General features: G+C 43.3%; 1 protein-coding gene across 1 annotated transcript; it reads right to left on the bottom strand.

Annotated features, from left to right (window-relative positions):
* Positions 1 to 1,741: 1,741 nt before the first annotated feature.
* On the bottom strand, positions 1,742 to 27,578 carry LOC124267425 (deleted in malignant brain tumors 1 protein-like). The gene is made up of 9 exons (XM_046702342.1): positions 27,287 to 27,578; positions 13,520 to 13,679; positions 13,007 to 13,263; positions 12,438 to 12,588; positions 11,775 to 11,974; positions 7,187 to 7,371; positions 6,458 to 6,849; positions 5,847 to 6,148; positions 1,742 to 5,319 (listed from the first exon to the last, which is right to left on the bottom strand). Exons 1-9 carry the CDS (start codon positions 27,339 to 27,341, stop codon positions 4,694 to 4,696), a joined length of 2,328 nt encoding a protein of 775 aa, XP_046558298.1. The 5' UTR covers positions 27,342 to 27,578; the 3' UTR covers positions 1,742 to 4,693.

Here is a 27,578-nt window from a genome sequence, read left to right as displayed (position 1 = left end):
CCACACCAGGCTTGGTTACCCCAGTAACAGTGTCTCCACAACCAGGCTTGGTTAACAGTGTCTCCAGTAGGTGTCTCCACAACCAGTTACTCCCAGTAACAGTGTCTCCACAACCAGGCTTGGTTACCCCAGTAACAGTGTCTCCACAACCAGGCTTGGTTACCCCAGTAACAGTGTCTCCACAACCAGGCTTGGTTACCCCAGTAACAGTGTGTCTCCACAACCAGGCAGTGTAACAGTGTCTCCACAACCAGGCGTGGTTACCCCAGTAACAGTGTCTCCACAACCAGGCGTGGTTACCCCAGTAACAGTGTCTCCACAACCAGGCGTGGTTACCCCAGTAACAGTGTCTCCACAACCAGGCGTGGTTACCCCAGTAACAGTGTCTCCACAACCAGGCGTGGTTACTCCTGTAACAGTGTCTCCACAACCAGGCGTGGTTACCCCAGTAACAGTGTCTCCACAACCAGGCGTGGTTACCCAGTAACAGTGTCTCCACAACCAGGCGTGGTTACTCCACAACAGTGTCTCCAGGCCCAGGCGTGGTTGCCCCAGTAACAGTGTCTCCACAACAGGCGTGGTTACCTCCACAACCAGGCGTGGTTACCTCAGTAACAGTGTCTCCACAACCAGGCTTGGTTACCCCAGTAACAGTGTCTCCACAACCAGGCTTGGTTACCCCAGTAACAGTGTCTCCACAACCAGGCTTGGTTACCCCAGTAACAGTGTCTCCACAACCAGGCTTGGTTACCCCAGTAACAGTGTCTCCACAACCAGGCTTGGTTACCCCAGTAACAGTGTCTCCACAACCAGGCTCCACAACCAGGCTTGGTTACCCCAGTAACAGTGTCTCCACAACCAGGCTTGGTTACCCCAGTAACAGTGTCTCCACAACCAGGCTTGGTTACACCAGTAACAGTGTCTCCACAACCAGGCTTGGTTACACCAGTAACAGTGTCTCCACAACCAGGCTTGGTTATCACAGTAACAGTGTCTCCACAACCAGGCTTGGTTACCCCAGTAACAGTGTCTCCACAACCAGGCTTGGTTACCCCAGTAACAGTGTCTCCACAACCAGGCTTGGTTACCCCAGTAACAGTGTCTCCACAACCAGGCTTGGTTACCCCAGTAACAGTGACTCTCCAGGCACAACCAGGCTTGGTTACCAGTAACAGTGTCTCCACAAACCAGGCTTGGTTACCCCAGTAACAGTGTCTCCACACAACCAGGCAGTTCTCCACAACCAGGCTTACACCAGTAACAGTGTCTCCACAACCAGGCTTGGTTACCCCAGTAACAGTGTCTCCACAACCAGGCTTGGTTACCCCAGTAACAGTGTCTCCACAACCAGGCTTGGTTACCCCAGTAACAGTGTCTCCACAACCAGGCTTGGTTACCCCAGTAACAGTGTCTCCACAACCAGGCTTGGTGGTTCCAACCAGGCTTGGTTACCCCAGTAACAGTGTCTCCACAACCAGGCTTGGTTATCACAGTAACAGTGTCTCCACAACCAGGCTTGGTTATCACCAGTAACAGTGTCTCCACAACCAGGCTTGGTTACCCCAGTAACAGTGACTCCACAACCAGGTATGGTTAACCCAGTAACAGTCTCCACAACCAGGCTGCTGATATGTACATGTACTGATGACAGGCCTGGCATCTTATGTACATACACGATGGTAGGCCCAAGAACATATGCATGTCGGTTCGTGAGAATATTACACAAACAGAAAATCATGAATCTATGTGTAAACGGTTTATTCAACATTTGTAAGTATACATTTAAATAACATTATACTGACAGATTCAATTACAGATATTTACAAACAATAATCTTTAGTTTAAAATTTGTAAGTCAATATGCTACAAAATGACCATTAAAACCTGAGATGTATGTTTACTACTGAAACACACCAGGGATCGACCATGTTATATTCTGAGAGCTGGGTGACCGACGCTTCTGTCATTCTTAAAAGGAGAGCTAAACAAGTTTCTGTAAAACATTTGACAATCGTTTTGTTTACCTGTATTTTCTGAGGCAAAAATCTGTGAAAGAATAATGCACGCACCAAATATTACATTTAATGGTCAGTCCCTGGATAAAGTCAAACTTATACAATAGTTACAGAACACTTATACAATAGGTATATAATACTTACTGAATTACTGCTTAACATGAAGAATCATTGTATTGTTAGCTAACGACTACTTCCAAACCAAAACTACATGTTTATCGTACTACCAAATCAAGATAAAAATACAATAAAAATAATCACTTGACCAAAGGCACATATAAAAAAACACCCAAAAACGTATCACAGTATGCTTAAATATACAAAGCGCAATGCTGTCATGGCAACAAGTCGTATTTCCTATGACAAACGCCAATATAACTGCATAAAAATCTCATCCTTACTACACCCTAAGAACCAAGTCTATTGACAAGTTTAAACACCCGTTAGACCCTTAACGACTCGTTAGTTTACCGTTGTTAAATATCAGTAGCAGGACCGCTGGATAACCACTGGGTTAGAGGCTAGCACGATAGTTGCCACATCCCACAATTCTATGTTGCAGTACTTCCTGAAATGCGTAGTACTACGCAAATTCCTACGTCACATAATTCGCTGCTCATGTAGATGTGGTGACCATCATAAACATATCACGGTGATAATAACACGCCATTTGTTCGTAGATGACCAAAGGGGAAAAGGTTCGAGAAGTGTAGCAAATTCAACGGGTCGTTAAATTAACGACAAACAAACTACTAGTTAGACAAAACGAACCAAGCATTGACTTGTTGAGGCTTGTTACAGGGAATACAACTATAATGCCACGATCAGGGACTACTTTATTACATTACTGGGTTTACGGAATTCTATTCTAAAACAATAAAAGAAACAATTAAAAATCAGGATGTGAAATCTTAAAAAAATGAAAACAGTTGCTTTAGTACGTTAGCTGAATTTTCGTGAAGAAAACCACTTAAAATATGATTTCCGTAAACCGAGTACTTAAAAACACATTTCCTGGCACGCTAATCAAATTGTACAAATCAATCACAGCAACGAAGACGGCTTACGGAGGTCATTCGCGACATCCCGACTACATCTCTATGTTTAACAGACCTCAGGACTACGTCCTGCTACACACATGACGTAATTCACCGTAGTTATATAAACTTTGACTTGAAAATCAATCCTTGAAAAAATAATTCCGGCATTTTGCCTATATCAAGTATGATTAATAATGATATTGGTAAAGTCGACAACAGCAGCACAGAGACATCTGATATAGTAGTGCTGGTGTACTAACAGGTACAGACAGCTGTAAATGATATAATTGAAAAATATGGAATAAATATAAGTTAATCTTGTCAAGTATTTTGATACTGGCCGTCAGTTGACAATTTGGACGGAATGACGAACCCTTTCACATATAGAATATCTATACAGTGAAACCCCGTGAATCCGGAAACACATAATTCAGGGCAATTTTATTCGAAAACCTTATTACGTAGGTGAACAAAAACCACTGATTCGAAACATGACCTGGTTGAGTTCAACAGAGACTGTCCGGATAAACGGGGTTCCAGAGCAGTACAGCAACATGGCTTTGATACTGCTGCTCCTGGTTGAGTTCAACAGAGGCTGTCTGGATAAACTGGGCTCCAGGACAGCAACGGTCTTTGATACTGCTGCTCCTGGTTGTGTTCAACAGAGGCTGTCTGGATAAACGGGGCTCCAGGACAGCAACAGGGCTTTGATACTGCTGCTCCTGGTTGAGTTCAACAGAGGCTGTCTGGATAAACGGGGTTCCAGGAGCAAGACAGCAACATGGCTTTGATACTTCTACTCCAGTTATATGGCTACGGGATGTTATGAGAACAAGGCAAATCTGGGGGTATGCGTGAGGATGTTGTGTATATATATATACAGTAGTTACAAAATCAACATAGTCTCCATAAATAGTCAGAGCATTAAGACACTTGACGTGAATCAAACATATATACTAGTATGTTTCAGAATTCATTATGACAGCCCCGTTGTTTGTGAGCCAGGCTGCAGTGGACGTGTTTGTTTCTGGCCAACACAAAACTATCATCTGTATTTCACGTAGGTATTAAATCCGTACAGAAAGTCGATTGATAATCCCTCTGTGCAACATGTCATACGTTAATGGACGGGTCACAAAATCAAACTACCGTAAAACCCCAAAGTGGGGCCCAGTCTGCGCAGAGGTACGTTATTGTCCGTGAGTGTGTAAATGGGTTTGGTTTAAGGCCACTTTAACACTATTTTAATTATATCACGGTGTGTCAGCTTCATTTGGTAGGAAGGTCATAAAAGGCGAATTAGGGATCGCTTCCAACGAACATAGGTATTTGACACCCATAATGAACTCTGCACAGCAATACATTAAATAAATTGTGCATACGTCCGGCTTATATCTGAAGAACATCGGTAAAACAGGGACACTATACTTGTACGGCCGCTTCAACATATCACACACTTGGGAAGTTCGTTTACTCGCGGGCCTACACGAAGGCAACACAAATTCAATTTTGAGCACAACAAGCACTGTCACTGACATGTATCTGTTATTACAACTTTTAAAAAATCATATAAGAAAATACATGAGCAAATTTGTGGTCATGGAAACGAGTGGTGTGTATGTGTTTAATGTATGGACTTCATGAACAGACTCTGAGAGCTATAGATGCAGATAAACAAAGGAATATTGAAATTAAACTGACGTCACTTCTTACACTGGCTGATATAAAGGATGGAACGTAGCCCTGTAGTGCGTTGGCTTGTTGTTGTGCCGTTTGAGGGTTGTCAGAGTTAACTCCCCTTTCCACGAGGAACCCGACACCATTGGAAGCATCCACCATTGAAGGTGTCGTCTCCGTGCTCGTTTGTCGTTCGGTCTTTGTTTCAGCGCCATCTTGACGCAGTGTTGTTGCGTCATTAAGACGCGATGTTGTTTCGTAGTCTTTTGTTGTAACATATTCCTTTGTTGTAGTATCGATATTACGTCTTGTGGTCTCAGCAGCAGGCGTTGTCGTAGCATCAGCTGTAGTTGTAGCTTTTGTTGTAGTTGTGACGTCTTCCAGGACTTTTGTTGACTTTGATGCTTGATCAGGAACGTCACCACTACCGCCAAAGTCGTCAATTTTCATCGTCGTTGTTTCGTGGTGGATGACCTTGACCGACGTCCCAACGCGGCCCTGAACGTGCGGGGAAGGTGTCGACGTAGGCGATGGTGGTGGAGGTGATGTCGACATAGGGAATGTGAACGTTCTGGACACTGTTTGAGCTGAAACACCAGTTGTACATTGAGTGAATTCAGGAATATATAGCATGTCAACAATGTAGTGAGTGGGTATAGTTTAACGTCGCTTTTCGCAATATTCCAAATATTAAAGTTGCACATGTGTTTGTGACACACGTCCATTTAAAATACAAAATTTATATACTATGCTAATAAAAATATTATGAGGAATAAATTGCAAATATTTGTTACAGAAAAAATCTAACATGACCGTAAAAAAATGCAGGAAATAGCGTTCAAGAGTATGTAATCTTTTTATAATTTCTGAACAATAATATTGTGTTGCTTACAATTAAATATATCCTAGTTTCGCTCCTGACTGCGAGGGGCGGTTGGGTAGCCTAGTGGTTAAAGCGTTGGCTCGTCACGCCGAAGACCCGGGTTCGAATCCCCACAAGGCTACAATGTGTGAAGCCCATTTCTGGTGTTCCCCGCCGTGATGTTGCTGGAATATTGCTAAAAGCGGCGTAAAACCAAACTCAGTCAGTCCGTCCTGACTGCGAAATACTCACGTTCTCCAATCCTCTCCAGTACAGTCATGGAGTTTTCTAACTTGTACACGATCATTGGGCCACTGTGAATGTAGATTTTCTCCCTGGGCATTGCATCACGCTTCCTGCGGCCAGTCGTGGTGTTACCCTTGGCGTTGTTGCAGCTGCGGTCGCATTCGGCCGACAGGTCATCAAGGACGCACACGAACGCACCACAGTGCAGAAACACCTCCTCGTATCCAACAAACGCGAACGGCTGGTACCGGTAGCCAAAACGCGTCTGATTCAGGTTAAAGAAAGCCAGTGTTGGTTCGTCTCGACAGCTGAAATTAAACACGTTTTTTAATGTTTGTTTGTTTGTTTAACACAGTAGTCCAGCTGCATGACAGCGGCCTGTAAACAATTGAATAAACACCAGACAATTTGAGCGATATTGAAAAAACATTACAAATTTGAGAAAATCCATCATCGCCTTCAATCAATGTATATAGCTTGAAAAACACCAACATATTTTATAACTTTGAAGAATTGATTACATTTTTTAACAATTCCAGTTCATCCCGACATGAATATCAAAATATTTTAAACCCAGTGTTTTGATGATCGATCTTCAACTGACGATCGGGGCGCACCTGTTTCTGAACAGCGGGTATCTAATAGGGTTGTTGATATCATTATTCGGGGTGGCCACACAGTCGGGTACAATCAACTTGAGCCGGTCGTGCACGTTCTCCAGCTGCAGGCCCACGTTGATCCACTCCCCCAGCGGCAGTCGTAGGGGAACTTGGGGATCGGGGTTGGAAAAGGTGTTGTTCCTGTAGAACGACATGGTCACAATGAACTGTCCAGTTGATTTCTGAGTGACCACCTGCGTCTGAGGGTCAAGAGGTCGCGTGACCGCAGCCTCACGTGGCATCTGGCATGTAACCCTGACAAGGAAGGTGTTGACCCTGCTGATTTGGCCTTCAAGAACGGTGTAGTCGTACTTGATGACGTTGTTGTAGAAAATGTGGGTGGCGTTGTACTGTAACAGACGACGTTAAGCAAGTCAGAGGAGTAATAACAGAAACTGATGGAACTAAAGGAATACCTGTATGTGGACTTACTGTTACTTATATTTCGTACACTCTTCGTGATATCGGTCTCCGAGACTGTGACGTATATTCCGTACTCTCACCGTGACGTCGGTCTCACTGCCTGTGACGTATATTCCGTACTCTCACCGTGACGTCGATCTCACTGCCTGTGACGTATATTCCGTACTCTCACCGTGACGTCGGTCTCACTGCCTGTGACGTATATTCCGTACTCTCACCGTGACGTCGGTGTCACAGACTGTCACGTATATTTCGTACACTCACCGTGACATTGGTCCCACAGCCAGCGAAGGGGATTCTGATGACGACGGTGCTGTTGTCATGTGACCTGAGAGGGACACAGGTGCTGTTAAGGATGGTCAGATGTTTCTCCTCCAGGTTGGGGTCCAGGATACTGCTGAAGGCGGCAATCAGGTACCCATCCCGACAATCCAGCACCGGCACCGGATCTGAACACAAAGGGACACGACTCTTACAACACTACTTAACGCAGCTCTGCGAGCTGGATGTGTCTTCTCCTTCACTCTGACTGGCTCGCAAAACCCTGCTTTGATTGCTGGCAAATCGGACATTTCATACGTTTTATAACATCAATTATTTGTAGTAAACACCCAAACTTACACCATCCAATATTTATCCCTTCTCAGATTGCTGAAAAGCGACTGATATAACGGATCAACATTTTCTCGATATTGTCAGAAACAGTAAGTTTGTGTAAACGCAAGTTTAACCAACGTCAGCAATGCCCGGTGATGGCGGTCTATATAAGCTTGGTGAAGTTTACGAATTATTATCACAATATCGCTTTGCTAGTTTAATGACACACGCAACCATAGTATCAGTAAATAATCAATCTGGATCAGGTAAACCCATGATTTATGTCTTGAGTGTGGGGTGAGACGTTAAAAAACAACACACACACACACACACACACACACACACACACACACACACACACACACACACACACACACACACACACACACACACACACACACACACACACACACACACACACACACACACACACACACACACACACACACACACACACACACACACACACAGTCAGCCTTCCATCGTCTGTCCTTTAAATAAACCATGTACTTATCCCGGAAAGAACAATGCTTGTATTCTGCATCATGTCAAATGGTGCCAGCGTAAAAGCCTCCACTTTAGCCATGGCCTTGCGTTAACTGGGAAACAGGGACCATGTGTTGAAGAACAACAGCAGTGAGCCACATGGGGCATGTGTAATGCCGCGGTATAACTGCGGAGTTGGTGACAGCAGTGAAACTCCCGGTCTCTTATAACCAATAGTCTGATATCACTACAACCAATATTCTGATACCATTACAACCAACAGTCTGATACCATTACAACCAACAGTCTGATACCAGTACAACCAACAGTCTGATACCACTACAACCAACAGTCTGATACCACTACAACCAACAGTCTGATACCACTACAACCAACAGTCTGATACCATTACAACCAACAGTCTGATACCACTACAACCAACAGTCTGATACCAGTACAACCAACAGTCTGATACCATTACAACCAACAGTCTGATACCATTACAACCAACAGGCTCTGATACCATTACAACCAACAGTCTGATACCATTACAACCAACAGTCTGATACCATTACAACCAACAGTCTGATACCACTACAACCAACAGTCTGATACCATTACAACAGTCTGATACCATTACAACCAACAGTCTGATACCACTTCAACCAACACTCTGATACCAGTACAACCAACAGTCTGATGCATCTACAACCAACAGTCTGATATCACTTCAACCAACAGTCTGATACCACTACAACCAACAGTCTGATACCACTACAACCAACAGTCTGATACCACTACACCAGTACAACCCAACAGTCTGATGCATCTACAACCAACAGTCTGATATCACTTCAACCAACAGTCTGATTCCAGTACAACCAACAGTCTGATACCATTACAACCAAAAGTCTGATACCACTTCAACCAACAGTCTGATACCATTACAACCAACAGTCTGATACAACTACAACCAACAGTCTGATACCACTACAACCAACAGTCTGATACCACTACAACCAACAGTCTGATACCACTACAACCAACAGTCTGATACTATTACAACCAACAGTCTGATACCACTACAACCAACAGTCTGATACCACTACAACCAACAGTCTGATACCATTACAACCAACAGTCTGATACCATTACAACCAACAGTCTGATACCATTACAACCAACAGTCTGATACCACTACCATCTGATACCACCAAAACAGTCTGATACCACTACAACCAACAGTCTGATACCATTACAACCAACAGTCTGATACCACTACAACCACAACCAACAACCAGTCTGATACCATTACAACCAACAGTCTGATACCATTACAACCAACAGTCTGATACCGCAACCAACAGTCTGATACCACTTCAACCAACAGTCTGATACCATTACAACCAACAGTCTGATACCATCTACAACCAACAGTCTGATACCACTTACAACCAACAGTCTGATACACTACAACCAACAGTCTGATACCAGTACAACCAACAGGTCTGATACCATTACAACCAACAGTCTGATACCATTACAACCAACAGTCTGATACCACTACAACCAACAGTCTGATACCACTACAGCCAACGGTCTGATACCACTACAACCAACGGTCTGATACCAACAACCAACAGTCTGATATTACAACCAACAGTCAACCAACACAACCAACAGTCTGATACCATTACAACCAACAGTCTGATACCATTACAACCAACAGTCTGATGCAAACAGTCTGATACCATTACAACCAACAGTCTGATACCAGTACAACCAACAGTCTGATACCATTACAACCAACAGTCTGATACCACTACAAAACAGTCTGATACCATTACAACCAACAGTCTGATACCACTACAACCAACAGTCTGATACCACTACAACCAACAGTCTGATACCACTACAACCAACAGTCTGATACCACTACAACCAACAGTCTGATACCATTACAACCAACAGTCTGATACCACTACAACCAACAGTCTTATACCATTACAACCAACAGTCTGATACCACTACAGCCAACAGTCTGATACCACTACAACCAACAGTCTGATACCATTACAACCAACAGTCTTATACAACTACAACCAACAGTCTGATACCACTACAACCAACAGTCTGATACCACTTCAACCAACAGTCTGATACCATTACAACCAACAGTCTGATACCACTACAACCAACAGTCTGATACCACTACAACCAACAGTCTGATACCACTACAACCAACAGTTTGATACTATTACAACCAACAGTCTGATACCACTACAACCAACAGTCTGATACCATTACAACCAACAGTCTGATACCACTACAGCCAACAGTCTGATACCACTACAACCAACAGTCTGATACTATTACAACCAACAGTCTTATACAACTACAACCAACAGTCTGATACCACTTCAACCAACAGGCCGATGCCATTACAACCAACAGTCTTATACAACTACAACCAACAGTCTGATACCACTACAACCAACAGTCTGATACCACTACAACCAACAGTTTGATACTATTACAACCAACAGTCTGATACCACTACAACCAACAGTCTGATACCATTACAACCAACAGTCTGATACAACTACAACCAACAGTCTGATACCACTACAACCAACAGTCTGATACCATTTCAACCAACAGGCCGATACCATTACAACCAACAGTCTTATACAACTACAACCAACAGTCTGATACCACTACAACCAACAGTCTGATACCACTAGAACCAACAGTCTGATACTATTACAACCAACAGTCCGATACCACTTCAACAAACAGGCTCATACCATTACAACCAACAGGCTGATACCATTACAACCAACAGGCTGATACCATTACAACCAACAGTATGCTCAACCAACAATCTGATACGATTACAACCAACAGTCTGATACCATTACAACCAACAGACTGATACCATTACAACCAACAGACTGATACCATTACAACTAACAGTCTGACTTCACCGTCCACTCCAATATACTCCAGACATGAGAGACGACACTGGGTTCACACTTAGAGTATTCTTGCTGGAAGTAGAACCCGGGTATTTGGCGTGACAAGCCAACACTTAAACCTCTAGGCTACCCATTGCTATCTTATACAACCTAAGTGAGTGAGTGAGTGAGTTTAGTCTTACGCCGCACTCAGCAATATTCCAGGTATAAGGCGGCGGTCTGGAAATCGAGTCTGGACCATACAATCCAGTGATCAGCAGCATGAGCATCGATCTGCGCAAATTGGGAACTAAACACATGTGTCAACCAAGTCAGCGAACCTGACCACCCGATCCCGTCAGTCGCCTCGTACGACAAGCATGGCTTACTGAATATCAATATTCTAACCCGAATCTTCACGGGTATTATACAACCTAAACACACCCCACCCAACACCTACCCAATCCATAACAGTACCAGTCTCTCATGCGCTAACCTACTAGTGAGTGGGTGCGTTTAGTTTTACGCCGCACTCAGCAATATTCCAGCTATATGGCGGCGGTCTGTAAATAATCGAGTCTGGACCAGACAATCCAGTGATCAACAGCATGAGCATCGATCTGCGCAATAGGGGACCGATGACATGTGTCAACCAAGCCAGCGAGCCTGACCACCCGATCCCGTTAGTCGCCTCTTACGACAAGCATGGGTTACTGAAGGTTCATTCTATCCCGGACCTTCACGGGTTGCTAACGTACGAGGATGCACAGTTTAAACAACTTCTTTAATAAGGACACTACTCTGAGTCTCACCAGCGGGAGGTCTGAAGCGGAGATTCACGCAAGTGACCGATGCGATTTCCGTGGGTGCACAATTGTGATTTCCCCAACCATTGTTTGCGCAGTTTTGAATCTGAGCCTCGTTTCCGACACATCGGACATCATCCAGTACTATTTCAGAACGAGGCGGGCCTATTGCTTCCGGTGGTGCTCCAGCACGGGCATATGTGGTGCTGGAATTAAAATATACGTGAATGAATGATGGGATGTATATTTCAGGATCCCCTACTTGTATACCATGAATCATCAATGATTTCTGTCAGTGAGTGAGTGAGTCGGGTTTATATGTCACTCATATCATTGTGTCAGCTTGATTTGTGGTGACCCTTGACCTTAAGGTTTCCACTCAGGTGAACCAACGTGCGCCTTTGGGTCTGGTATGAAAACCTTGAATGATAATCAAAGATAATTTCGAACATGGATCATAGCTTTAAGTTACGTGCAAGGGACGCAACTCTGCACGATGAATTCCTGTGGCTTAAGGACAGCACATGTGAGTTAGGACTTTATTAAATCACGTTTGGGACTGACAATCCGTGGGAATGGGCTCTCGGTGATGAAAAGTGGCTGTCGAGGAACATGCTTGGCCGATATTGTCCCACTGGTTTCAGATAATCAGTCGGTTTTTATACTCACTTGAAGCATAGGGTCCCACAGACAATTTTGGCTGCGTTCTCGTCGAAGAAATCGTCACAGACGGAGCCCCAGTATGTACCGTTGAACACCTCGACCATACCGCGTCCCGGCAAATTGTCGGCGGCAACGAGTCTTACCCGCCGGGTTGTAGCTGGAAACAGCAGCAATAGGGTATATACACGCATACACAAATACACACACGCACACACGCATGGAAGTTTTAAAGAATCTTCCTCTTATCATCTTTAGGGGATATTTGAAAATAGACATATATGATTTAGGTCGATATGTAGAGTCTTGCCCTTGTGTCTGAATTACATCAGCACCTTTTGCATAAAAATATATATTTCGTGCTAGTCAGGAGACTATCTATTTACAATTTACAGATTTTGATTAAAACCTCATTTATGTTACATTCTTTGAGATAGTAGATTTCAAAATCATGCACGAAAACTGCATAGTTATTGTACTTGTAGGCGACTTGCAATGTTAAATGTCAAAATGTGTTTTAGTTTTTGAGAGAGTCAGTACTTGAAGTTATGGAAAGAATCTAATTTGCAGAAACTCACCACTTCCAGGTACACAGTTGTCAGGCACTGGGCCCACTGTCCGTGGTTGATCCGTCGTTGCTGGTGTTGGTGAGGCGACGACGGGTCCACTGGGGTCACATATGACACTGGCGTCCTCACTGTGGAGGCAGTTGCTGATGGTGGTCATCCTGCACCGGTCTATCCGCTCCTCGTCACCGTCACATTGGACGTCGTCAAGATGGATGGGGCCAACGCCCTGTCCATACCTGGCCAGTGGGAACGCCTGACCACCGTTCCTGTTGTAACATAATCTATAGTTTACACCAATAATATAGAATATGGCGAGTGAAATAGTAATTTAAATACATACAATTCACGAATGATGTGCAAATCCACGATTTGACACAGACGTTGTCATGATCATGAGCTAAAAACGAACCTTTTTGACAAAAAAGGCACACCATGTCTATTATGTGCTCGTAAATTAAGAGAATCTCTCGCTCTCTCTCAGCGACCAGGGAGTGCCGATTCACCTGTAAAGTGTTTCAGTACCTGTAATTAAGCATCTTGCACACAACAGCCGCATCCAGGTCATCCCACTGATCATCACAGACGGTCCCCCAGGTCCCATCGATCAGGACCTCCACCCTGCCGGAGTTGGCATTGGGCCCTCCAGCCAATCTGATGTTCTGCACCGTGATCACTTGCTGTCCTGAAGTCATACAGATAACGCACACCTGTAGATATGTGGGGGTATAACGATTTGTGTTCTGGTACAGTACGTTTATTTCATAAGTTCGATGGCTTCTGCCTATTTGCAGGAGGGGTGGTGGCGTTGCCTGCTGGTTAAGGCGTTCGCCCGTCACGCAGAAGACCCTGGTTCGATTCCCCAAAAGGGTACAGTGTGTGAAGCCCATTTCTGGTGTCCCCCGGCGTGATATTGCAAATATTGCTAAAAGCGGCGTAAAACGTAACTCACTCACTCACTCTTTGCGGGTGAATTACAACCCTGGGCCTAGATTTTCGAAACATTCTTAGCGCTAAGATAGCCATACCTTAGCATAACCTTACAACTATCTTAGCGCTAAGAGAGCTCCGAAAATCTGTACCCTAATTCATGCAATTTTAAACTAGAGACACCAATATTGGAATGTTGTAGAGGAGAAACATATAAGCTTGGGGCACTGTGCAGATTCTGCTATTTGCATAGAAAATATAGTAAAGAGTTAAAAAATACTTGGGAATCTGGACAAATTGGTTCTTGAAAGGTTTCTGTTATTATCGAAGAGTTTTACTTCAAGGTACCGTGGAATGTATTGAATCGTATGTATTGCTATACAACAGTTGAAAGCCGATGAATTGTATGGTGGACTTTGTATCGCACCACTATTGCCGTATCGTCACACGGTGCTCGATAATGGAATGTGTGTATAGATATACAAGTATATTTTAACTTACACACGAAACACTTGCATCTTATTGGTCAGTGGAGTGTTATCATTTGTACACAACGGGGAAACATGTATCCCACCGTTTCCAATTCCTCACAGCGAAGCGGTGTCGCTTAATGTAGATTAACATGGACATCGAGAGAAAACACGACGTTCCGGAGTATATTCTTACTCATTCGTCATTTCACCTGATGAACGAGTGAGAATACACTCCGATCCGTCCAAACTCCGGCACAGCGATGACTTAACATAACATCACTGCCACAGGCTTATTTGCATATCACGTGACCGGACTTTTCTCTTCTTTGTAATCAAACGCGCATATTCATAATAAGAAGAGACTGGACTCACGAAAGCTTTTCGGCGCTCTCTTCATAATGTTTTACATTGTTACATATATATTCTTCCACAACTGCGACAGTAAGGTCTATGACAGTACATATTTAGATATCAAACTGGCTGCATCGTTTGCTCTCCATCAGCTACGATGACAGCACGTGGAGCCGTACAACCTATGTAAACAAAGGATCGCTACGCAAATCGAAATAGTGTTACATGTTTTTGGATATTTTCTCAGTGAAACTAAACCATTCTATTAAAGATGTTTAGTTAGATGTGTAGACTCGTCAAAAATAAAAGAGTAAAAGAAATCTGTACATTATATTGAATGGACATTGCAAGATGTGACGAATCGTCACATTTGTCTAGCCTGTGGCAGAGGTACTATGCTGGCTTGCCGCATGGAACTCTGGGTAGGAGAGTGTGATCCGTCGTGACATCCATACATTCTCGCTATATGTGTGTACCACTTCTAAATGTTGTTCAACAACACAGACACACCCACAGTCTGACATAACATCGTCCGGATCTAACTCTGCACAACAGCGACCAAAACACGTCACAAATAATTTACATAGAGGCAATATGAACTCGTTGTGTATATAAGAGTAGGTACAAAAAAAGGAGGTAAAATTATCATAATAATTGCCCTCCTTGTCCTCGACAGGACTGTGTCCACGGGTTATGTAGCGAAAGAACAGCTTTAGGGGTGCTGGTGGTGGGCGCGGTGAAGGACGAACTTCTGTTTACGACATATAACCGAGAATCGCATCCTCGAGCATCCAGAGTATTTTATCTCCATTCCACGATAAATCTCTGGGACCTTTGTGCCGGAAGTGACGTCATTATCGCTATCTCTGACACTAACGCAACAAGTGACTCAGCTCGCTCTGGGAGTGTCCCTTGAAACCATTGAGGGGGCTGATCCAACTGGACCCCCAAAGAAGCTGTGGGGAAATGGGTCCAGGATATATCTCACAACAGAATGCAGAAAAACATCCTGTAATCGAGGATGCTGGAATTACAAAAATGAAATCGTGTTTACACGTTTTTTTACAAAACGCTCGCAGAGTGAGACACAGCAACATATTGACCATGTCACAAGACAAACCAGACACCATCTGAGGTTCCAGTCACAGTCATGTCACCAAACAGTGGCCTGATCATGAATTCTACATCACATTTACATTGGATGTTTCTTTTGACATGGAAGAATCCGGGTTAGATTTGGTCTTCAGTAACCCTTGCTTATCATAAGAGGCGACTAATGGGACCGGGTGGTCATCCTCGCTGACTTGGTTGACACATGACATCGGTTCCCATTTGTGTAGATCGATGCTCATTTTGTTGATCACTGGATTGTCTGGTCCAGACTCCATTATTTACAGACCGCCGCCATATAGCTGGGATATTGCTGAGTGCGGCGTAAAACAACAAACAAACCATTTGACATGAAACAGAAACAGATGATATCAGCGCTTCATGTTATTACTGAATACACTTGTCATTTAGGCTTACAGTAGCATCCCTTCCTAAATGTGCCGACTGCAACCAACTGGGGATAAGTGCATCTTGTCTCAGAAACCAAACACGCTGTAACGCCCTTCACCGACTATTCAGCCGCCAGGAAACAGGTCGCAGTCGAGATGCCAACTCGGTATTTCCCTGTATCTATTTATAGCTAATGCAGCGCCAGGCAACGTGCATGTCTATCATCTGAGACGCCAATTGTGAAGCATAAGTGTTTTGGAAAGAGCAGAATGCTGTGCAGCTGACAGTTTCAACGCGGTCGTGTAGTGTTCGGGGAATATTTCAAGTTGTTCACTCCAAAATAGGTTATAATAGGAGTGTTCTCCTCAGAACAATATACATATATATATTTTCTAAACGTACGCCCCTGATCTTCTATAACTGTTTGTAAATACATGCAGCATCTAGCCAGGTAGGATGTAATCGAGCATGCACTGACGGTATTACATCGCTGAAAGCAAAGTAGTTGATGTTGGCACTGATGCGGCAGAACGTGCACAATCTTGTCAGCATGCTCAGTCCTGGGGTGAAGTAAAAGTCAGGACCTGTCTGTTCCCTATCCCCAGGTTTAACACGAACATACCAACCGTATCTGTGCACGGCTGTTTAAAGTTGAAGATACCACAGAGAGCAATAAGTTCAAATCGCCTATCTCTTTACGAGTCCGTGGTTAGAGGGTGCGTCGATACACGGTGTGTGCCGGTTAGCGAGTGGGTTTGGGGAACATATGTCATGGACGATTACCCTTGCCAGTAGTCTGAAAGACAAAAACGGTGTTTTCGGAGGGAAACTTATATTGGAACCAACGCTCAGTAGATTGTGGAACACACCTCTGTACCGTAAAACAAGACGTCCCTTATGACTTTGTCTTCTCGTCTCAAACTTCAGGGTATTGGTTGTAGTGAGTGAGGCAAAAAAAGAGAGCACAGTCGAACCCCAATGTTGAGACGAATTCCCGGTTGTGTCGAACTCATCTCTCGGTCCCTGTCGATTTCCTTATATTTATCATTATTTTTACCCTGATGTCTCGAAGTAGATGTGTCGAATTCCTGGTTGTGTCGAACTCATTTTAGAGTCCCCAAACGCCCTAACAAGTACAAATTTACCCCTTTGTCTCTGTATGTATATGATAGCTATCAAACTTGATTTTATACAAATCTACACATCTGTTAATAATTGCAATCGGATTATTAGTTGAACTCTGGAGACATAAGAATAAATGGAGTATACAGTGAATAGATCGTGTGCACAATGTAATTCAAATACAGATCAACATGGATACAAGTCAGTGGTTCCGGTCCTGGGCGCGTCAGACTAAAAGACGGTACCTCTTGTATACCGCGCCGGGTTCCATGTGTATCTGTCATGCCATATAAATGTGAGGTGAGGTGAAATTGGGTTTTACGTCGTGCTTGAGAATATTTCGCTCATATAACGACGTGCATGCGTGTGTATGTGTATGTGCGGCTGCTTGTATTAGCCTAGACTTAAGCTGGTTTTATAGTGCTAGCCCATTGAGATACCATGCCGCAGTGAAGCATGAATACCCCACACAGACACATTATACTGACTCCGAGCCGACCAGTCCTTGTTGTACCCATTAATGCCGAGCGCCAGGCAGGGACCAACAAGTACCATATTTTAACGTCTTTTGGTATGACGCGATCGGGGATCGAACCCGCGACGTTCCGCTCTCCGGGCGGACGCTCTAACCACTACACCACGGAGGCGGTCCCCATATAAATGTGACATGGAGATTATTACATGTGTTAGCCTTACAAAGTGAACCCCTGTTAATATGGATGTCTCAGGTAACATCGTTATGTTAATCTACATGTTTGTTTTGTTTGTTTGTTTGTTTGTTTGTTTGTTGCAATATTCCAGCTATGTGGCGGTGGACTGTCTGGACCAGACAATCCAGTGATCAACATCATGGGCATCAACCTACGCTTTTCGGATACGATGACATATCCGATCCGAGCTTCTTACGACAATCATGGATTGGTGAAGACCAATTCTAAGACGGATCTTCACGGGTAAATGTGCATGTAATAAGAGTGGTATATTCGGCACCAATAATATACGTTAATTCAGCGAGAACAACACCGGTGCTCCCGGTACACAGATCATCCTTCCAAGAGTATAACATATGCTAGTCGGAAAGTCAGCTGGATTCTATGGTGTATTCGTGTCGGCCGTTTGTGGCGTGTGGCATAAACTTTTACCGATTTCGTGAAAGAACCAAGAATATTAATCAAGGCGAATTTCTATCTTCGATTTACATTCACAGGATCATGACACGCACAAGGGCCGCAACTCTGCAAAGAGGGTTTCAGCTCCCAAGATAAGAGGCCCCGCGAACAACACAATATACACATGCAGCACTGTAGTTGCATATTTGGTTCGTGTACGGCTCGCGGTGACAAGTGACAACATCACGTCAGTGGCTTAGCTACCACAGTTTGATAAATACAGAATAAGCTATATACAAGATTAACTGCGTGTCAGTCCAGCATTATGGTGGTTGTGGTGTTGGTGTCACCTATAACCTATGTGAAGGTGACACTTCTACATCCTTCAAGTCTGGACCTGTCGTTGTACTGACTGACTGACTGACTGACTGAGTTTAGTTTTACGCCGCTTTTAGCAATATTCCAGCAACATCACGGCGGGGGACACCAGAAATGGGCTTCACACATTCTGCCCATGTGGGGATTCGAACCCGGGTCTTCGGCGTGACGAGCCAAAGCTTTAACCACTAGGCTACCCCACCGCCCCGTTGTACTGACAGTCACTTCACCTGAGGCATAGGTATCAACAACAGTAATTAATTAAACATAATTACACAGCTCGTTCAATGGAGATTATCAACTGGGACAAGCGCGTACTAAATAATGGCAATTATGTGATTGTAGTCACATGTACGCCAGAGGGACCTTAATCATTAGCCTTTGGAATTAAATGTCTACAAGTCCAGCGTTGTCAAGAACCGTCGCTATGACACTACCACGCACCCCCCTCAACTTCCTGGTGTCTGGAACGCTCCAAGCTATGCAAGTTCACCCAGTATGTTAGCTGACATTGTTGAGAGCCTGTCTATACACAGTTTCATTCCTGATATAACAAAATCGCTATTCTTGTGCATCATGTGACCGTGGCCATGGTAACACTTTATCAATTGAAATGTGCACACCACAGCTCGGCATGAGATCCACCATCCTTAGTAATTACCTAACATACACAAGTCTCAGACACATGTAAACCATATGCACATTGCCAGAGACTTTTTGGAAACAAATCATGTTTACAGCTGACAGATCCCACATGGATTTCTGTACGCTGCGACAGACGAAGTTAATAAACACGTCTTCGTGCACGATGTGCACGTCTTGGCAACACTGTCACAAAGCCGGTTGCTACAAAGTGGTTGTACAAAGTGGTTGTACAAAGTGATATTTGGCGGTAAAACAGGTGTCAGCTGGCTCATGCTAACGGCGTCAGAGGGGTATAGTTTTCACAATATTCGAGAAACGTCATGACGGGGGACCGGTTCAGTCCATGGTTCAGATAGGTTAAGTGAGTGAGTGAGTTTAGTTTTACGCCACACTCAGCAATATTCCAGCTGTATGGCGGCGGTCTCTAAATAATTGAGTTTGGACCAGACAACCCAGTGATCAACAGCATGAGCATCGATCTGCGTAATTGGGAACTGATGACATGTGTCAACCAAGTCAGCAAACCTGACCACCCGATCCCGTTAGTCGCCTCTTACGACAAGCATGGGTTACTGATGATCAATATTCTAACCCCGATCATCACGGGTGCAGATGGGTTAAGGGTCAACCAAATAGGTGTCACCTGACATAATTAATGTTCCTTAGTTTACCGATGTCAAACACAGAAACAATGACAGCCTATGAGAGAGAAGTGAGTGAAGGGGGAGGACGTTTTCCAATTTGGTGAAGTCAGTGAGTAAGGATGAAATGCTCACAAAACCTAAAATCATCATGAGAGGGATTCGAACCCAGGACCACAGGTGTTTGGCACGCCTATTGCACAGTGAATACCAGAGCGTAGGAGCAAATGAATTATTAATGCCTTAGCAAAAAGTTACTAATCTCTGTGGAGGACACATTTGACTCGTCGGGATTCGAACCCGGGCTTGACGGGAAAACACATTTACCACTTGGCCACCCTAACTGAACTTGCTGTAATAATGCGACCGTGGTTTTAAAACAATGTGAAGCTGTTTCGCGATTACAGAAAATCCCTGTAACCCTGTGCGACATCGACCAATACTTGGGTTCCATGACGGAGAATCTGCTGGGTAGTCCGGCAGGAGGTTATACAAGACGTATGTAACTACAACTATGGTGCGACCAACCGTTATGGTGCTGACAACCTGACAGACATAACCAGGAGGTAGATCTGGGAGTCGAACACACGTCCACAGGGTTCTGGCGTGCCCAAGGGACACAACTTTGGGTTACTAGTCCTGAAGAAGTCGTCCAGTTAACCACATTTTCCTCCATGACAGACGAAACATTAGTCTGTCATACGGTCCCTGAACCACAACATTATCCTTTCAGTAAACCCCTTTCTGCAACCCAGCAGCCCTTAATAAAGCAACTTTAGATTTCCTCTGGTTCTCAATCACCCATCTCACTCAGGCTATTTTACAATTTAAAAGAAATTATTTATTTTTTACACCATTTTATTTTTCAGAGACTGAGCGTTAACCTAACGAGTCATAGTCATCTAAAAAACGTCATCAGGTGTCCAAAAACCCCAGTGAGTTGTACATACACACATCAAGCCGTGACCGTCCAGATTGTTCGGCTCACGGAATAAGGAGGTCCGGAATACGTACGGTTTGGACTTAAGAGGTTCTACCGCATACCTCTTACGTCAACGTGGGCGCTCCTTAATGCAACATCGCCCACACCTATTAAAGTCATCACGGGCATCACCAAATACAACAATCTGTTATCGGTGAGGTATCGCCTGTGCGACCCTATCCCTGTTATCTGCATTAAGATACGTGTTAGCTCTGTTAGATGCTTAGACTAATGACGTATTTTGGTACATTTTAGTTGGAAGGGCATCAAGGTCTGTGAAACCAATCATCTAGTTGTGGGGGAAAATATGCAGCGGAAAACAAGCGTGGATTCCTATCGCGGCTAAATCACTCCCTACAGAAACAAGCGTAACTGCACCAAGCCTATAATGCCTACCCAGCAAAGGCGTGAATCATTTCTGGAGTATTTGCCGTATCGAGTTCATTTTCAGGATGCCATAACTAGTCAATAGTGTTATCATCCTAGCTGTTCAGTATATAACATTAATTGATGGACATGGGTTGAGACTTCATGATTCACTGGTTCTTTGTTATAAGCCGTTGGTATATGTAAAACATTTTAGTTAGCAACTTAGAATAACATACATAATTTATTTCAAGAAATAGGTAGAAAGAGTATGGATTTACCCTGCTTGTAGCACTATAAAGCTATATCGCAGTGGGGAGTATTTAGCTATATCACGGTGGGGGAGAATTTAGTTAAATCACGGTGGGGGAGTATTTAGCTATATCGCAGTGGGGGAGTATTTAGCTATATCACGGTGGGAGAGTATTTAGCTATATCGCAGTGGGGGAGTATTTAGCTAAATCACGGTGGGGGAGTATTTAGCTATATCACAGTGGGGGAGTATTTAGCTATATCACAGTGGGGGAGTATTTAGCTATATCACGGTGGGGGAGTATTTAGCTAAATCACGGTGGGGAGTATTTAGTGCGTTACGTTGCACACAGTTGTTTAGCTACACAGTTTATCACATTCAGCAAATGGGTTTAAAAAGGGTTTGAATGTAGTCAGTATATATTTCTGCCTACATAAACAAAATTCCGCTTAAAAGTGTTATAATATACCCTTTCATAAATGAAAAAAATATCTAAAGAAGGTTATTTTACACGTGATTAATGCGCCCCGTGAACGGAGTACAGTTTCCCGCGAATAAAACTGAAATTGAAGACGGTTTCTTTTAATAAGAAACCGCTGGCGATATCAGCGGGGACGACCAAGAGCAGCACTGCGGTTTGGTTGTGAATGACTCACACACGCCCCCATCGGTCACGCCCCTACTGGTCACGCCCCTACATGTCAAGTACCACGCCCCTTCGTCAGCATACAGTTATTTCTGTATTTGACTAATATGAATCAGGTTACAGATATAAACAAACAAATGTCAATATCGTGACATTAATTGGTAAATAATACACAGTGGCGTGCTGTAAATAGAAACCAGACTGGAAGGGTTTCAAATATAGAAGTGAGTTCATGTTTCTATTGTTTACCTGCTATTCTGGCAATGTGAGGACGGTTCATCCACATGGGTGTCGAACATGGTGGGTGTGTGAAACTAACACTTAGACCACGTGGCTCCACCACCATCACTGTTCCACTTACAGTTTGTAGTATAGGTAGCGAGTATTACAAGTCGTAATACTGACAAGTAACACTTAAACCACGTGGCTCCACCACCATCACTGTTCCACTTACAGTTTGTAGTATAGGTAGCGAGTATTACAAGTCGTAATAGTGACAAGTAACACTTAAACCACGTGGCTCCACCACCATCACTGTTCCACTTATGGTTTGTAGTAAAGGTAGCGAGTATTACAAATCGTAACAATAACAAGTAACACTTACACTACGTGGCTTCACCACCATCACTGTTCCACTTACAGTTTGTTGTATAGGTAGCGAGTATTACAAGTCGTAACAATAACAAGTAACACTTACACTACGTGGCTCCACCACCATCACTGTTCCACTTACAGTTTGTAGTATAGGTAGCGAGTATTACACTCACTGAGTTTGGTTTTACGCCGCTTTAAGCAATATTCCAGCAACATCACGGCAGGGGACACCAGAAATGGGCTTCACACATTTTACCCATGTGGGGATTCGAACCCGGGTCTTCGGCGTGACGAGCCAACGCTTTAACCACTAGGCTACCCCACCGCCCCGCGAGTATTACAAGTCGTAACAATAACAAGTAACACTTATACCACGTGGCTCCACCACCATCACTGTTCCACTTATGGTTTGTAGTATAGGTTGCGAGTATTACAAGTCGTAATAATAACAAGTAACACTTAAATCACGTGGTTCCACCACCATCACAGTTACACAGTTTGTAGTATAGGTAGCGAGTATTACAAGTCGTAATAATAACAAGTAACACTTAAATCACGTGGCTCCACCACCATCACTGTTCCACGTATGGTTTGTAGTATATGTAGCGAGTATTACAAGTCGTAATAATAACAAGTAACACTTACACCACGTGGCTCCACCACCATCACAGTTTGTAGTATAGGTAGCGAGTATTACAAGTCGTAATAGTGACAAGTAACACTTAAACCACGTGGCTCCACCACCATCACTGTTCCACTTACAGTTTGTAGTATAGGTAGCGAGTATTACAAGTCGTAATAGTGACAAGTAACACTTAAACCACGTGGCTCCACCACCATCACTGTTCCACTTATGGTTTGTAGTATAGGTAGCGAGTATTACAAGTCGTAATAATAACAAGTAACACTTACACCACGTGGTTCCACCACCATCACTGTTCCACTTATGGTTTGTAGTATAGGTTGCGAGTATTACAAGTCGTAATAATAACAAGTAACACTTAAATCACGTGGTTCCACCACCATCACAGTTTCACAGTTTGTAGTATAGGTAGCGAGTATTACAAGTCGTAATAATAACAAGAAACACTTAAATCACGTGGCTCCACCACCATCACTGTTCCACTTATGGTTTGTAGTATATGTAGCGAGTATTACAAGTCGTAATAATAACAAGTAACACTTACACCACGTGGCTCCACCACCATCACAGTTTGTAGTATAGGTAGCGAGTATTATAAGTCGTAATAATAACAAGTAACACTTAAACCACGTGGCTCCACCACCATCACTGTTCCACTTACAGTTTGTAGTATAGGTAGCGAGTATTACAAGTCGTAATAGTGACAAGTAACACTTAAACCACGTGGCTCCACCACCATCACTGTTCCACTTATGGTTTGTAGTAAAGGTAGCGAGTATTACAAATCGTAACAATAACAAGTAACACTTACACTACGTGGCTTCACCACCATCACTGTTCCACTTACAGTTTGTTGTATAGGTAGCGAGTATTACAAATCGTAACAATAACAAGTAACACTTACACTACGTGGCTTCACCACCATCACTGTTCCACTTACAGTTTGTAGTATAGGTAGCGAGTATTACACTCACTGAGTTTGGTTTTACGCCGCTTTAAGCAATATTCCAGCAACATCACGGCAGGGGACACCAGAAATGGGCTTCACACATTTTACCCATGTGGGGATTCGAACCCGGGTCTTCGGCGTGACGAGCCAACGCTTTAACCACTAGGCTACCCCACCGCCCCGCGAGTATTACAAGTCGTAACAATAACAAGTAACACTTATACCACGTGGCTCCACCACCATCACTGTTCCACTTACAGTTTGTAGTATAGGTTGCGAGTATTACAAGTCGTAATAATAACAAGTAACACTTAAATCACGTGGTTCCACCACCATCACAGTTTCACAGTTTGTGGTATAGGCAGCGAGTATTACAAGTCGTAATAATAACAAGTAACACTTAAATCACGTGGCTCCACCACCATCACTGTTCCACTTATGGTTTGTAGTATATGTAGCGAGTATTACAAGTCGTAATAATAACAAGTAACACTTACACCACGTGGCTCCACCACCATCACAGTTTGAAGTATAGGTAGCGAGTATTATAAGTCGTAATAATAACAAGTAACACTTAAACCACGTGGCTCCACCACCATCACTGTTCCACTTACAGTTTGTAGTATAGGTAGCGAGTATTACAAGTCGTAATAGTGACAAGTAACACTTAAACCACGTGGCTCCACCACCATCACTGTTCCACTTACAGTTTGTAGTATAGGTAGCGAGTATTACAAGTCGTAATAGTGACAAGTAACACTTAAACCACGTGGCTCCACCACCATCACTGTTCCACTTATGGTTTGTAGTATAGGTAGCGAGTATTACAAGTCGTAATAATTTCAAGTAACACTTAAACCACGTGGCTCCACCACCATCACTGTTCCACTTATGGTTTGTAGTATAGGTAGCGAGTATTACAAGTCGTAATAATAACAAGTAACACTTACACCACGTGGTTCCACCATCACCCATCACTGTTCCACTTTGCGAGTTTACAAGTCGTAGTAACACTTAAATCACGGGTAGCGAGTATTATAAGTCGTAATAATAACAAGTAACACTTAAATCCACGTGGCTCCACCACCATCACTGTTCCACTTATGGTTTGTAGTATAGGTAGCGAGTATTACAAATAATAACAAGTAACACTTACACCACGTAATCACATGATAGGTAACAGTATTATAAGTCGTAATAATAACAAGTAACTTAAACCACCTCCACCACCATCACTGTTCCACTTACAGTTTGTAGTATAGGTAGCGAGTATTACAAGTCGTAATAATAACAAGTAACACTTACACCACGTGGCTCCACCACCATCACTGTTCCACTTACAGTTTGTAGTATGGGTAGCGAGTATTACAAGTTGTAATAATAACAAGTAACACTTAAACCACGTGGCTCCACCACCATCACAGTTTCACAGTTTGTAGTATATGTAGCGAGTATTAAAAGTCGTAATAATAACAAGTAACACTTAAACCACGTGGCTCCACTACTATTTCCGATCCACTTACAGTTTGTTGTATAGGTAGCCAGTATTACAAGTCGTAATAATAACAAGTAACACTTAAATCACGTGGCTCCACCACCATCACAGTTTCACAGTTTGTAGTATAGGTAGCGAGTATTATAAGTCGTAATAATAACAAGTAACACTTAAACCACGTGGCTCCACCACCATCACAGTTTGTAGTATAGGTAGCGAGTACTAAAAGTCGTAATAGTGACAAGTAACACTTAAACCACATGGCTCCACCACTATTTCCGATCCACTTTCAATTTGTAGTATAGGTAGCGAGTATTAAAAGTCGTAATAATAACAAGTAACACTTAAACCACGTGGCTCCACCACTATTTCCGATCCACTTTCAGTTTGTAGTATAGGTAGCGAGTACTGCAAGTCGTAATAATAACAAGTAACACTTAAACCAATTGGCTCCACCATCATCACTGTTCCAATTACAGTTTGTAATATAGGCAGAGTGTACTTCAGTACAACTCGTAAATAATGAGAAGTAACACAAGTACAACCGTATCAGCCGGCGTTCTGCTGAGCTGTGGAGGGAGTACAGCCCTGCTCCTGTGGTGATGTACAGAAGATAAACGTCATGCTACAATGTAACCTGTCTATGAGGTATACAGTAATTTAACTCATAGTAAATCTTCAGTAAGAAAAATATCAACGAATAAAATGATATGATAAAAGAAATAAAACAGTATTCGTAAACTGTATGGTCAGCCTATTATTATGCTGAACTACATTTTCCCAACTTATCAAGAATCATTATGCCCACAGTTCTTCATAACGTTGAAACATTGACTGAACTTTTAAAACGAACCTATCTTAACGAAATAGCGAACGTGTATTTAAACTTTACGCCTTTTCAGCGAAATTTCACAGCTGAAACATAATACCCATGCGGGGAATTGAACATGCGCTTTCGGCAAACGAGCTACTAATGTTTAAACCCCCCAAACTACCGTATCATTTCTAGTGCCTCATCTTGTTTAGACATCGGTTTTCGTTTAAGACAAACTAAGATCAATCCCCCCCAAAAAAAATCTATGTCGCCTCCCCCTCTCCCTTACCCTGACAGGTGTATCAACACTGATATATATCTCCATAGCGGTTAACAAGCATTCCGAGGTAATCACCCAACCTCACATACCGCTGTATATATAATATCTCCGTCTCTCTCACCTGTAACAGTGTTAAGCCATGTCGCCACCAAACACAACACCCACAAGCCTTCCATGGTGAGAAAGTCAGACACCTGAATACTCTAAGTCCATCAGATCCTTGTATCTGTAGTAGCTGGTAATATTATCCAGGAAATCGGTTTGTAGCCCACTCCAGAACGAACGAATAACACTCCTCAACTCGAAGAGCGTCGCTGTCTACCAGACATGCGCAGATCGCCTACAAAGCGGAAGCAAACTTTTCCTATCCCGCTTTTCCACCGTTATTTTCTTTCTAAATACGAGAGTCGAGA

This window comes from Haliotis rubra, unplaced genomic scaffold, assembly GCF_003918875.1.
Source record: "Haliotis rubra isolate DU_JTF1 unplaced genomic scaffold, ASM391887v1 Scf131, whole genome shotgun sequence".
Lineage (NCBI taxonomy): Eukaryota > Metazoa > Mollusca > Gastropoda > Lepetellida > Haliotidae > Haliotis > Haliotis rubra.
The sequence above is the reverse complement of the archived record's forward strand: the minus strand, read 5'-3'. Positions and strand labels throughout refer to the sequence as shown.